We start from the raw sequence: 14,062 nt of genomic DNA on the forward strand, positions 1-14,062 counted from the left end.
GTGTTAAAGCACTCTGACCACAGCAACTTATAAAGGAAAAAGTCTAATTGGGTTCCAGAGGGTTGGAGTTCATGATGGGGCAGTGAAGGCATGGTGAAAGGCGGCCAGAGCAGCAGCTAAGAGCCCTATATATTTTTTTAAAGATTATTTATTTTATGTATGTGAGTGTACTGTGGTTGTCTTCAGACAAACCAGAAGAGGCCATCAGATTCCATTACAGATGGTTGTGAGCCACCATGTGGTTGTAGGGAATTGGACATGGGTCCTCTGGAAGAGCAACCATCTCTCCAGCCCAAGAGCTCATATTTTGATCCTCAAGCACAGTGCAGCGAGAGCATACTGAGAAAGGCACAAACCTTTTGAAACTCCAAAGTCCACCCCTAATGAAACATTTCTTCCAATAAGGTCATACCTAACCCTTCCCAAACAGTTCCACCAACTGGGAACCAAGTATTCAAACATATGAGCCTCTGGGGGCCATCCTCTTTCTAACTACCACAGAACAGTTTCATAGAAATGCCTGTTGAATTAGCAATTTTAATTATATTTCTCAGTTTATAGATCATGTGCCAGAGAAAAAGTTATGAAACAAATTTCAGTAAAAACATTTGATATATGACATTAGAAATCACTTCCTGTGATTTCTAATCGTACCTGGACTGGTACATTGTTGGTATTTTAATTGCATTTTGACAAAGTTTCTGTGTGTATAATTCTAAAAACAGAGACTGTTGTTACTATAATCTTTATTTTATAGTTGTCAGAAATAAAGTCTAAGACAAGTATGGTGGCTAGATTAGAACCTATAATTATAATATAATATGGTACAATATAGTTCTAACATCATACTCTGTCATACTAAAAATATTTCAACACACTGTTGCTAATTGTTCACATTAAAAGTTTAATGAAAAAAGTTTTAATGATTTTTTAATGATAAAAAAAATGAAACAATTGGATGAGTTTTAATCTGTACAGAATATACTGGAGGTGTTGTTGTTGTCCCTCCTTTATTTTTTCTTTTTTTTTTTCTTTCTTTTTAAAGACTTTTAAAAGAATTTTTTGCTGTTGTTCTCACTAGCCTGAAATTCACTTTGTAGCCCAAAATGACCTTAAATTCACACCAATCCTCCTTCCTTGGCCTCGTAAGCACTCAGGTTCCCTGAATGTGCCACTACACCTAGCTTTCCAAACATGACCAACCATAGACATAGCTGTTTGGGAAGTTCTACATTATGTCATAGCAGTGTCCTAAAAAGAAGGTACCAAGGTTAATATACTGTCTAGTGCAGGAGGGACTAAAGTATTTACTGCGCAGAGGCACTTCCTTTAAGTTTAAGTTCTCTGGAGTCTCAGATCTGCTTTCAGTCACCCACTACCTTTTTTTTTTTTAAGACATTTTCTTCATTTACAATTCATATGCTATCCCAAAAGTCCCCTATACCCTCCCCCAGCCCTGCTCCCCCCCCCCCCCACTGCTGCTTCCTGACCCTGGCATTCCCCTGTACTGGGGCATACAATCTTTGCAAGACCAAGGGCCTCTCTTCCCAATGATGGCGATTAGGCCATCTTCTGCTACATATGCAGCTAGAGACACGAGCTCTGGGGGTACTGGTTAGTTCATATTGTTGTTCCACCTATAGGGTTGCAGACCCCTTCAGCTCCTTGGGTACTTTCTCTAGCTCCTCCATTGGGGGCCCTGTGTTCCATCCAATAGATGACTGTGAGCATCCACTTCTGTGTTTGCCAGGCACTGACATAGCCTCACAAGAGACAGCTATATCAGGGTCCTTTCAGCAAAATCTTGCTGGCATATGCAATAGTGTCTGCATTTGGTGGCTGATTATGGTGTGGATCCCCGGGTAGGGCAGTCTCTGCATGGTCTTTCCTTCTGTCTCAGCTCCAAACTTTGCTTCTGTAACTCCTTCCATGGGTGTTTTGTTCCCCATTCTAAGAAGGAACAAAGTATCTACACTTTGGTCTTCCTTCTTGAGTTTCATGTGTTTTGCAAATTGTATCTTGGGTATTCTAAGTTTCTGGTCTAATATCCACTTATCAGTGAGTGCATATCATGTGAGTTCTTTTGTGATGGGTTACCTCACTCAGGATGATATCTTCCAGATCCATCCATTTGCCTAAGAATTTCATAAATTCATTGTTTTTAATAGCTCAGTAGTACTCCATTGTGTAAATGTACCACATTTTCTGTATCCATTCCTCTGTTGAGGGACATCTGGGTTTTTTCCAGCTTCTGGCTATTATAAATAAGGCTGCTATGAACATAGTGGAGCATGTGTTCTTATTACCAGTTGGAACATCTTCTGGATATATGCCCAGGAGGGGTATTGCTGGATCCTCCGGTAGTACTATGTCCAATTTTCTGAGGAACCGCCAGACTGATTTCCAGAGTTGTTGTAAAAGCTTGCAATACAATCCCCATCAAAATTCCAAATCAATTCTTCACAGAGTTAGGAAGGGCAATTTGCAAATTCATCTGGAATAACAAAAAAACCTAGAATAACAAAAACAATTCTCAACAATAAAAGAACCTTTTGGGGAATCACCATGTCTGACCTCAAGCTGTACTACAGAGCAATTGTGGTAAAAACTGCATGGTACTGGTACAGCGACAGACAGGTAGATCAGTGGTATAGATTTGAAGACCCAGAAATGAACCCACACACCTATGGTCATTTGATCTTTGACAAAGGAGCTAAAAACATCCAGTGGAAAAAAAGACAGCATTTTCAATAAGTGGTGCTGGCTCAACTGGCAGTTATCATGTAGAAGAATGCGAATTGATCCATTCTTATCTCCTTGTACAAAGCTCAAGTTTAAGTGGATCAAGAAACTTCACATAAAACCAGAGACAGTAAAACTTATAGAGGAGAAAGTGGGGAAAAGCCTCGAAGATATGGGCACAGGGGGAAAATTCCTGAACAGAACACCAATGGCTTGTGCTGTAAGATCAAGAATCAACAAATGGGACCTCATAAAATTGCAAAGCTTCTATAAGGCAAAAAATACTGTCCATAAGACAAAAGGGCCACCAACAGAGTGGGAAAGGATTTTTACCAATCCTAAATCCGATAGGGGACTAATATCCAATATATACAAAGAATGTGAGAAGCTGGACTCAAGAAAATCAAATAATGCCATTAAAAAATGGGGCACAGAGTTAAACAAAGAATTCTCAACTGAGGAATACCGAATGGCTGAGAAGCACCTGAAAAAATGTTCAACATCCTTAATCATCAGGGAAATACAAATCAAAACAACCCTGAGATTCTACCTTACACCAATCAGAATGGCTAAGATCAAAAATTCAGATGACAGCAGATGCTGGTGAGGATGTGGAGAAAGAGGAACACTCCACCCACTACCTTTTAATTCTCTTTCCCCCACCTTTAAATTTATTGCTAAATCTTTAACATCTCTCTTGTAGCAAGCAGTGTTGTTACAGGTTTGCAGAACTTCTTGTGGCCAGTACTTAGCCTGTCATCACATCACAGCTTCTCTGGAAGTAGATCTGCATGGTACAGACCTAAATCCAGATGTCATTTCAACTCAGAGCTCAAGTAGATTATACCTTGGTCACTATTAACAATGAAACCCAGGGTCAGGGAGATGGCTGAGTTAGTGAAGTACTGGTCATGCGAGCATAAGGGCCTGAATTCAGATCTCCAGCACCTACATACAAATCTTTAGGACATGCCTAAAATCCTAGCTCTAGAGAGGCAGAGACAAGCAGCTAGATCCCTGGAGCTTGTTGGTCATTTATTTTTGATGAATTGTTGATCTCCAGAATCAGCTAGAGACCATGCCTCACAACAAAAGATGGAAAGCAATAGAGGGAAATACCTATCACCACCCCTTGATTTATGTACTTACACGTATGTACATGTGTGTGCACACATACATAGTTCAAGTCTAGCTGAGCATAGTGCCATACTTGTAGTTCTAGATGCTTGGTTAACTGCAGCAGAGGAGTCTCATAAGATCAAGGTTTGCCTGCTCTACATAGCAAGTTAAGGCTGTCTTAGACCCTGTTTGCAAGGGGGGAAGAGAGGTAGGGAATAAGAGTGTAGCTCATGATATAGTATTTGCCTAGCATTGGTTCAGTGGTCAGCACTGCCATCACAGGCAGGCAAGAAGGAAGGAAGGAAGGAAGGAAGGAAGGAAGGAAGGAAGGAAGGAAGGAAGGGGAAGGGGAAGGGGAAGGGGAAGGGGAAGGGGAAGGGGAAGGGAAAGGGAAAGGGAAGGAAAGGAAAGGAAAGGAAAGGAAAGGAAAGGAAAGGAAAGGAAAGGAAAGGAAAGGAAAGGAAAGGAAAGGAAAAAGAAGGGGAGGGGAGGGGAGGGGAGGGAAGGGGAGAGGAAAGGAAGGCAGGAGAAACAAAGACAGAGAGAGAGACAGAGAGAGAGGGCAGAAAGGGGGTGAATAAGGAGAGAAAGATAGTGAGGGAGAATTGATCCGAAGGTGATTTTCCATGAAATGAGAACGTAAGTGTAGGTCAGAGACAAGATTTAGCCTGGCACGTATCAGTATGTCTCCCGTAGCCAATTAGATCTAGCTTATCCTACAGTATTATCTATTGATGGGGCCAAACACTGGAACCTAAGACGCACTTATTATTTATTTATTTATTTATTTATTTATTTATTTATTTATTTACATTTTGTGTGTATGTGTGTGCACACGTGTGCATATGTAGATTGGGGGTCAGAGGAAATTCATGTCAAGTGAAAGTCAGGGCAACTTGCAGGACTCATTTCTTTCATTCTACCATGTGGGTTCCAGGGATTGAACTCAGGTCTTCTGGCTTAGTGGTAAGCATCTTACCTACTGCATCATTTTGCCAGCCCTGTATCCACAGTTTAAAGGGCGACTCCTTCTTGGAGAGTCCAAGCAGGCATTGCATGCGGCTTTGCTGTGGTGTTAGTAAGATTCATACATGTTATTATATTTTTCACTTTTTCTCAAAACAGGCTTAGATCCAGAAAACTAGTTGAGATTATAGTTTTAGAACTTTGCATTCTTTCTATTCTCATAGTATTGAGGGTACTTGAACCAAGTGTATTGCTAGCCAAATACTATTTTTCATTAATCTTCATAAAACAATGTGTTCAAAAATTTAAATAACAATTTTCTTCAGCTTTTAAAATAAGCAACAAAACTTTTTTCAAAGAAAATTTTAGAAATGTAGTCTATAAATCTGTGACATTAGGCTACTAGCTTATTTCTCACCTCCCCACCAGAATGTTTCCTGAAGGCTGTCTGAGAAGTCACCAAGGCTTTGTAGATGAAGAAACCACATGAAAGATTTCAGTTGCAAATGCTACCATAAAGATATGGCTATGCTGCTGAATTACCACATGAGAACTTTGAAAATAGATGTTATATGTAAATTTTTACCCCAAATTACAGTTACTATATAAAGCAAAGTCGGGTTTTAGTTTTAGTTATTTTTTCAGGCATATTATTTATGTAATTTGGGAATGGTGGTGGTACTGGGGCTAACCTACTTTTCTATTCTAATTTTAAAAGTTAAGTGTCATGCAGGGATGGTATACACCTGCAATCACAATACTCAGGAGGCCTAAGCAGGAGGATCATGAGGTCAAGGCCACCCTGGACTATGCAATAAGATGCTGTCTCTAACAAACAAAAGAAAAGAAAATTTCTTATAGCCCAGAGTCTTTCTTGTTGTAGTTGTTGCTCTTGTTGCTGTTGTTGTGTTGTTGTAACAGGCCCCCAGGCTGGCTGCCTGCTCACTCACTGTGCAGCTGAGATTGACTTGAATTTTTACCCTTCCCCTCCAGTGCTGGGATTATTGATAAGCACGGCCAGGCCTGGTCTAAGATGACTGTTTAGTAAATTAATTATAAGTAAAATTGATATGATGTTTTACATGTGATTGTTAAGTGCTTGATTTGCTAGCTCAGATTTCTTTGCTTTTTGTCTTCTAGTTTGCCAGGGTTTGGATCCCTGATCCTGAGGAAGTGTGGAAATCGGCAGAGTTGCTCAAGGATTATAAGCCTGGAGATAAAGTGCTCCTGCTTCACCTCGAGGAAGGGAAGGTCAGAACTTCACCTTAACTTCTTGTATTTAACTGAAGTGAAGGAGAGTGAAAGATAGAATTTTGCTATAACTTGCCTAACCCCAATTATAACATAAATTTTGAGTTAATACTATTGTTTACTTTTTTGATAAAAATGGTAATTTTTCTACCCTACAGAGAGGCTCGTGAGAACAGTACGTGCTTTAAGCACAATTATGTTACCTTATACATTTATTATTATGAAATTTGCCTTAATATCTAATCTTAATACTAAAGATGTGGTTTAGTGTTCATATTTTATGTTTAAGACAGTGTTACACTTATTTCATATTAACTAAGTACCAGTCTAAGATTTGATATCTTACTGAAATGTAATTATTTGAAAAATATTGACTATGAAGCTAATACATAAGAAATATTTCCCTAGTCAGCAGGAGGCCTTACCACCAGCTCTGTCTCTGACTGGCTGCATTCTGCATGAGTGAACTCACCTTTGTCCCACAGCTTTTAACCTGCCCACTGTATTTGGCAGGGCATACCACACTCCTTCTTAAAACTTTGTAACATTAGTTTTCTTTGAAGAACTTATAGTCCTAGTGTTGAGGGCTCAGTCCTAAATGGGACACCTCTATTACCCTCTCTAAGGACACTGCAGAAGAGGACGTAAGAGCTGGAGGTTGTCTGGGTGGCTGTGGGGTTGCTCTGACATGCTGCATTCCTGACATGACATAGCTATTGTACCTTGAACTCACAGCAGCAGTGGCTGCCTGCACAGGACTAGGCGGCCCATAAACATTTCAGCATGGATGGAGAAGGAGTTATAAGGCCCCACCCCTATCTGAAGAGTTACAGATAGTAAATGGTTGCTGGGGAAGGGGAGCCATATTCTGCAGCAGTGTAGCCACTGCTAAGTTGCTCTTTCTTGAGTAAATAACTCAGGTAGGCAACCCTAATTATATGCAGAGGGACATACCCTGCCCCCAAGACGTGAAAGTAGGAGGGGCTTCTTGGGAAGGTGAAAGGATTTAGTGGAAGAGAAAAGGAAAAAGAGACAGGAATAGGAAGAGGAATATGATCAAATTATGTTTGTATGTATATATGGGTATAATTGTGAAATCATGTATATTTAAGATAACTTTCAGTCTAAGCCAGATATGATGTCTCATTCCTAGCATATGGGATCTGGGGCAGAAAGATTTCAAGTTTGAGGCCAGCTTGGTTTATGTAGTAAATTATCAAGGGCTGGTGAGATGGCTCAGCAGTGAAGGATGCTTGCCACAAAACCTAAAGACCTGAGTTCAATTCTTAGAATCTACATGGTGGAAAGAGAACACTGATTCTTGAGAGTTGTCCTCTGGCCTCTACCTGTGTACCATGGATTCCAACATGTGCATGTGTTGCCACCACCCCGACCATAAATAAATGAATGTAATCTAAAAATCTAAAACAAAACAAGAAATACATTATAACCTGACCAGGGAAACTGGATTTAAATACATTTAATTTGAAATAATTAAGAAATAGAGTAGGGCATCTCCAGGACTTTCAAGATTTCTACCCTAGTGTGCTATCCTATTGCTGTCATGAACACCATGACTAAAAATAATTTGGTGAGAAGAGGTATTATTTCTGCTTACAGCATACATTGCAGTTTCAAGGGAGGTGGAGGTAGGAGTGCAAGGCAGGGACTTGGAGATCAGAACTAAGCAGAGAGCACCACGGACTGCTGCCTGCTGGTTTGCTCTGGGGGACAGCAGAACGACACATTAAACTCCCTTTCAGCATTCAGCCACTTTTCTAGTACAAAGTCCTCCATATTCTTCCAAACCCCCACATGGTCAGGTCCTTACAGTGGCAACCTGCTTTCTGGTATCAGCTTCTCTGTTAATTGCTTTTCTGTTGCTGTGAAAAAACACCATGAGCCTCGAATGTTAAACTAAAGAATTAACATACCCAACATTCATAATTCATCTGCTTTATATTAGGTACTGTGCTAGATCTGTTGAATACTACTTAATTTTTTAAAGTAATTTATTATTGTAAATAATTTTTGTTTTATGTACATTGCTGTTTTTCCTGCATTATGTTCATTTGAGGGAATCAGACCCTGGGGATACAGACAGGTGTGAGTTGCCATGGGAATAGAATCAGAGTCCTCCTAACCACTGAGCCATCTCTCCTGCCCTGGGCTATGTTTTTTAATGTCAGTTCATAGCTTTATGACAGCTTTATGGGTTGGTAGGTGATAATTTTACTGTTCACCGAATAAGGAAGCCAAAGTTTAGAGGCATCAGATAGATTTTCCTGAAATCGATGTAATTAACAAAAGCAAGTCATCGACCTGATAGAGTCGTGCATACTGTAATCCCAGCACTTGGGAAGTAGAATGGAGAATCTGGAATTTAAGTTATCCTGAACTGTTTATGGTCATCCTGGGCTGCATGAAATTCTGTTTAAAAGAGGAGGAGGAAGGAGGAAAAGGAGAAAGGGGAAGAGGAGAAGAAACAAGGAGGAAGAAGAGGAAGACAATGAAGAGAAGAAAGAGGATCAGTTCTAAGAACAGGATATAGATGAGAAAAATAGAGAAAGTCTCCCTGCATCCAACCATCTTCCTTTTTAGGAAATAAAGGATTTTAGGTCCTAGAATAAAATTTAAAAAGCATGGTCTTTACTATACTATAAGTGTACATTTACTTGATCATGACTAACCATTTCAGAGAAGCAGATTATATCCATTCCAAGAGAAAACTTTTGTAAATATTTTTTAGATGGCCCTGGCCTTATTAGTGTTTTCCCTAAGATCCCAGTTCCATTGTCTTCCCACACTGACCACATGACTGCCTCATGCTCCCATGAAGTCTGGAAGAACATTCTGGGATGCCTCTTGCTGTTCTGGAGCTATGTGATGAGTTGTATTATCAATCAAACGTGATGATCATGAGCATTTCCAAAGCCCCACGTCCTTCAGGACTTGCTGGCAGTCCATATGTCATACCTTTTGGAGATAAACAGAAAAGGTGAAAGAGGTACCTGGCCCTAAACATTACATTGTAGGTAGGCAGACAAGAAGAATGTAGTACAGGCAATTTAAAGCAGATTGGAACAGTAAGGGAACAGGTAGTTGTGTATTAAGGACATTATTCCTTGAGAAACAGAGAGACAAAGCATCCTATCTCTCCTGCGTGGTCATCCATTCATCCTGCATTTGAATATTTGACCTCTCTGTACAATCTTCAGTAGTAATAAACTAGCATGTTCTGTTGTAATTGAACTTATCTTTTCCCTTTCACTTGTCCTAGGTTAGTTGTCCTTAATTTATGGTCTAGTGGCAGCCTCCATAATTGAGATTGTCATAAAGCCCTATTACATATGATTTTATAATGCCTAGTACTTCTTAAATGTATCTTGACGTTTAGTGTGCTTGTACGCATGCTTGCCATGATGCATGTGTGGAGGTCAGAGGGGAACTTCAGGAGTTGATTCTTTCCTTTCACAGCATAGGATCAAACTTAGGTCATCCTTTTGGCTACAAAAGCCTTTACCGCCTGAGCCATCCCACCAGCCCACATGCTCCTTCTCAGTGTTTGGGGTCAGTCACCTCACTAAAGTCTAATGAAAAGTGTCAATTATTCTTCCCAATATGTATACACAATGTGACACATAATTTCTAGTGGCTCTTGGGGGTTTAGAAATCTTAGAGCATGCCAAAGCAGTTCCTCTTTAAACTTTTACCACAACTTTGAGATGTTTTTGTTATACCATCTTAGAAAGACACAAAGCAAATAGGAGTTAAGTGCCAGTATTGGGGCTTGGACCTAGGCCAGTCTGGTTCTAGAACTAAGTTCTTAACCTGTTTTATACTGTCTGTCACGTCCCATACATGAAATGAAGAGGGGGCCGAAAAAAATCATCTAATGGCTAAAGTTTTCTGGGTAAAAATCTCTAGACTCTGACTTCTTCAACTATAATAACAAAAATTATTTACACTGGGGCCAGAGAGATGGCTCAGGGATTAAGAGTGTGTGTTGCTCTTCCAGAGGGTCAGAGATCAGTTCCCTGCATCTGCATTTGGCAGCTCATGCTTGTAATTCCAAGCCTAGGGAACCTAGTGCCTCTCTAGATAACTTCATCCTGTACCCACACACAGTGCACACATGCATACACATAAAGAAATGCGAAAATAACATCTTAAATTATTTACACAGATTTATTCTGATGAAAAAGAAGCCATTCTTTTTTGTTTGCCATTTTTACTAGTTTTTCTGATAATGGAAATATGACAGGAAATAAATACATTCTAAAGCCAAGAGTCAAATCGGAAATAGGAATAATCACGTGCATAGGCCTGCTTCATGGTTGCCTCTACCGACACAGATGTTGCATGTCTGTCCCCAGGATTTGGAATACCGTCTAGACCCAAAGACCGGTGAGCTCCCTCACTTACGGAACCCTGACATACTTGTTGGAGAAAATGACCTCACAGCCCTCAGCTACCTTCACGAGCCCGCTGTGCTACATAATCTCCGAGTTCGCTTCATCGATTCCAAACTTATTTATACGTATTGTGGTAAGTGCTTTGCTGATGAGCTGTAAGCTTTCCTTTGATGGGTGTAGTGATTGAAATACACACAAGGAGAGCCAGCTATGATTGAATTTCTCATACATGTAAAAATCCCTTCTAAGTTATCAGAAAGATTTACCAATATTCAGTAGCTGGTTACATTTCTTGCCAAATACAGTCATTTGTGAATATACATAATTTTGCTCAACATTTAAAGAACAGGTTCATCTTTGGGACACTCCCTCCCAGTCATTTCAGACTTAGTGCTGAAGTTCCTAATTCTTTTTATTTTGTAAAACTCTGCTCTATGAAGAGCAGATGTGCAAGGACTGGCATGTGGTGCAGGTGCAGAGTTAGTGCTACCTTTCTTCTCACTGACGTGTGACACCCAGGACCACACCTCTTGGTGTCTGTCTCCCTCCTGCAGTGTTAGCTGCCAGCAGCCCAGTTCCTGACTCTTTTCTCAGAAATGAAGCTGGAGCCTGGGCGTATGGCTGTGGACCTTCTCCCAGCCCCATCTGTCTTTGTTTTTCTCTATTCTATTTTGTTCTTTCTGATTTCCTCCCACCTCTCTGGCTCCTTTTCCCTCATGATCTTCTCTCTCTCCTACTGATCATGACTCTGCTGAGGTCCAGATCTGGATGTTCATTCATTCCCCGTGTTCATTGGCTTGCTGACCATGCTGTGTTTGTCATGTCTTCACTGTTGTCTGTTTAAACACATACAGATACTTTTTCCTCTCAGAAGAATTTATATCTAATATATCTGTCTTGATAACATTTCTTACCCCAATTATTTAAATATTTTTCTTATCTTTCTTCAATTTATACTTCTAGATTTATGTGTATACGAGTTTTGACTGCATGTATGTGTGTACACCACACATGTGTACCTGGCCTGTAGAGGTCAGAAGAGGACCTTAGAGTTTCAGATGGTTATGAATCACCATGTGATGCTAGGAACCAAACCCTGGTCCTCTGCGGGAGCAGTGCTCTTAACTTTGCATACCCTCTATTTATTTATTTATTTATTTATTTATTTATTTATTTTACACATGTTATGGTTTTCTATGTTTTTTTTTTTGTTTTGAGACCAGTGTCTCATGTAGTTCTTTTTTTTTAAGATGTATTTATTTATTATATATAAGTACACTGTAGCTGTCTTCAGACACACCAGAAGAAGGCATTAGATTCCATTACAGATGGTTGTGAGCCACCATGTGGTTGCTGGGATTTGAACTCAGGACCTCTGGAAGAGCCGTCAGTGCTCTTACCCGCTGAGCCACCTCTCCAGCCCTCTCATGTAGTTCTGACTGTCTCATTCTGTATCTGAGAATGACTTTGAACTTCTGATCCTCCACTTGTCTCTACTTTCTTTTACATCTAATATTCTTTAAAAGCATGTATTTTGCAATGTGGCACGATGCTTAAGTAGAATCACAATGATTTTAGTATATATTTTGTTTCTGTTTTCTATATGACGACCATTGTGATATCTTTCTAAAAGAAAATCCTTCAGATGAATCTCTAATTATTTCATTGGATAAATTTTTAGAAATGAGCTTTTGAATTTTTTATTTTTATTGGGGTGGGGGGATTGTATATACATGCCTGTGGGTACTCACAAAGTCTAGAAGATGGTCTAGAAGATTCCTCGGAGTTGTAGTTCCAGGCAGTGGTGAGCTGCCCAACATGGGTGCTGGGAACTGAACCTAAATTCTCTGCAAGATCAGCAAGTGCTCCTTACCCCTGAGCCCTCTCTTAAACCCCCATTTTTTTAAACTGAATATAAAAATGTTTAAGTTATTTAAAACATTGTTTCTTTTTTGCCACATGGCGATCAAACCCAGAGCTTTACAAATGATTGACAAGTGCTCTACCCCTGGCTAAGTCACATTATTTTAAAGAGTCTAGTCCAGATCAGTTAGGACTATGTACAATAATTTAGAATACCTAAGACTGTGGTGTATTTTGACCTTTGAGTAATTGATTAGTTTAATGTGAACCAAGCTGAAACAATGTGCCCTGTAGGAGATGATTGATGTCATTTTCTTTCTCATCCTCCTCTCTCAGGAATAGTTCTGGTAGCTATAAATCCCTATGAGCAGCTGCCTATTTATGGAGAAGATATTATTAATGCCTACAGTGGCCAGAACATGGGTGACATGGATCCTCACATCTTCGCAGTAGCTGAAGAGGCTTACAAGCAAATGGCAAGGTTGGTAGGAACGTGTATTGTCATTGCATGGCTCTTGTTAGATAAGATAGTTTTATTCTTTGCTGTGTCATGGATAATTTAAAGAGAAAAGAACTTGTAAATAGTTACAAGTATCTTTGACCAATTTATATCAAAGTGTCTGAACTATTCAATTAAATATTAAAATCTCACATTTATAAACCGATTATATAGTTTGTTTAAAAATTGCCTTTGGAATCTCATCATGTTCTTGTGACTAAGCAAGGACAGATATTGTGTTTTATAGGTGAGAGAGTTAAAGTTTAGTTGTATAGCATTAAATAACTTCCCTAGTGTCACTCAGCACAGTAACAGACAAACTAAAAGGACTAGTAATCTGTATGATAGCAATGAAAAATATAAAACAGAACATCAGTTATTTGTGTATACCTCTGCAGAGTGTGTCTCATATCACCCACAGAGCTTTAACAGTTTGAGGGCAAAGAATGGAAAATAGAGCACTTTCAAGATAAAATTATGCCCTGAATAATAAATGATATCATATAATGTGAAAGGGTGAGTGCACTGGAAAAAAAACAAAACAAAACTAGTTTCTTAGGCTTACAGGGAGGAAATTGGCATAATATGATGTGGGAAATCCTGAAAACAGTCTATAAAATAGAAAATATAAAATAGATGCTGTAGAGGCTTTTATTTTCTCTTTTGCAACCAGTACACATTTTTGGACCAAAGTGTGATAGAATTTTATAATTATTTCAACTAAAGTACCCATAGAAGTCATTATACCCTTTTAATAATAATAGTACTTATAATAAGTACCAGAGTTAACCATGTGCTATCTCCTCACAAGTTGTTGATTAGCTATTTTTGATTTATTAACAAAATTTATCTTCATAACTTTTTGAATTTGTGTTGTTATAAACTGTATTGCAGTTGGTAAAACTGAGGCTTAGGGAAGTTCTATAATTTTTCTAAGGTCTTATCAATAGGAAGATCATTGTTCAAATTCAGTTAGTCAAATATTAGCATATTAAGTATAAAATATTAGCATATTAAGTATAAAATGGCAGTGAATTAGCAGTATATGTTATAGTATGCTCAGTACTACTATAAAACAGTAATGAATATCCAAAGTTTAAAGCTTAATGTTTAGAAAATTCCATCTGTGAATACATTTTCCTTCAGCTGAACAGAATCTACCAGTACTTGATTTTTCTAGTTTCAGAGCATTGCAGTGCAATGCTGG

At 39.1% G+C, this 14,062-nt stretch overlaps 1 protein-coding gene across 8 annotated transcripts in view; it reads left to right on the forward strand.

Moving 5' to 3' along the window:
- The window catches only part of Myo5a (myosin VA), a 153,890-nt gene that overhangs the window by 40,420 nt on the left and 99,408 nt on the right, over nt 1-14,062 (forward strand). For all 8 annotated transcript variants that reach the window (XM_006510827.4, XM_006510829.4, XM_006510832.4 and 5 more), the window contains exons 2-4: nt 5,968-6,078; nt 10,455-10,626; nt 12,693-12,837. In XM_006510827.4, the coding sequence (XP_006510890.1) occupies nt 5,968-6,078; nt 10,455-10,626; nt 12,693-12,837 (428 nt within the window). The remainder of the gene's footprint in view (nt 1-5,967; nt 6,079-10,454; nt 10,627-12,692; nt 12,838-14,062) is intronic.

Source organism: Mus musculus, chromosome 9 (genome assembly GCF_000001635.26).
Source record: "Mus musculus strain C57BL/6J chromosome 9, GRCm38.p6 C57BL/6J".
NCBI classification, from domain to species: Eukaryota; Metazoa; Chordata; class Mammalia; order Rodentia; family Muridae; genus Mus; species Mus musculus.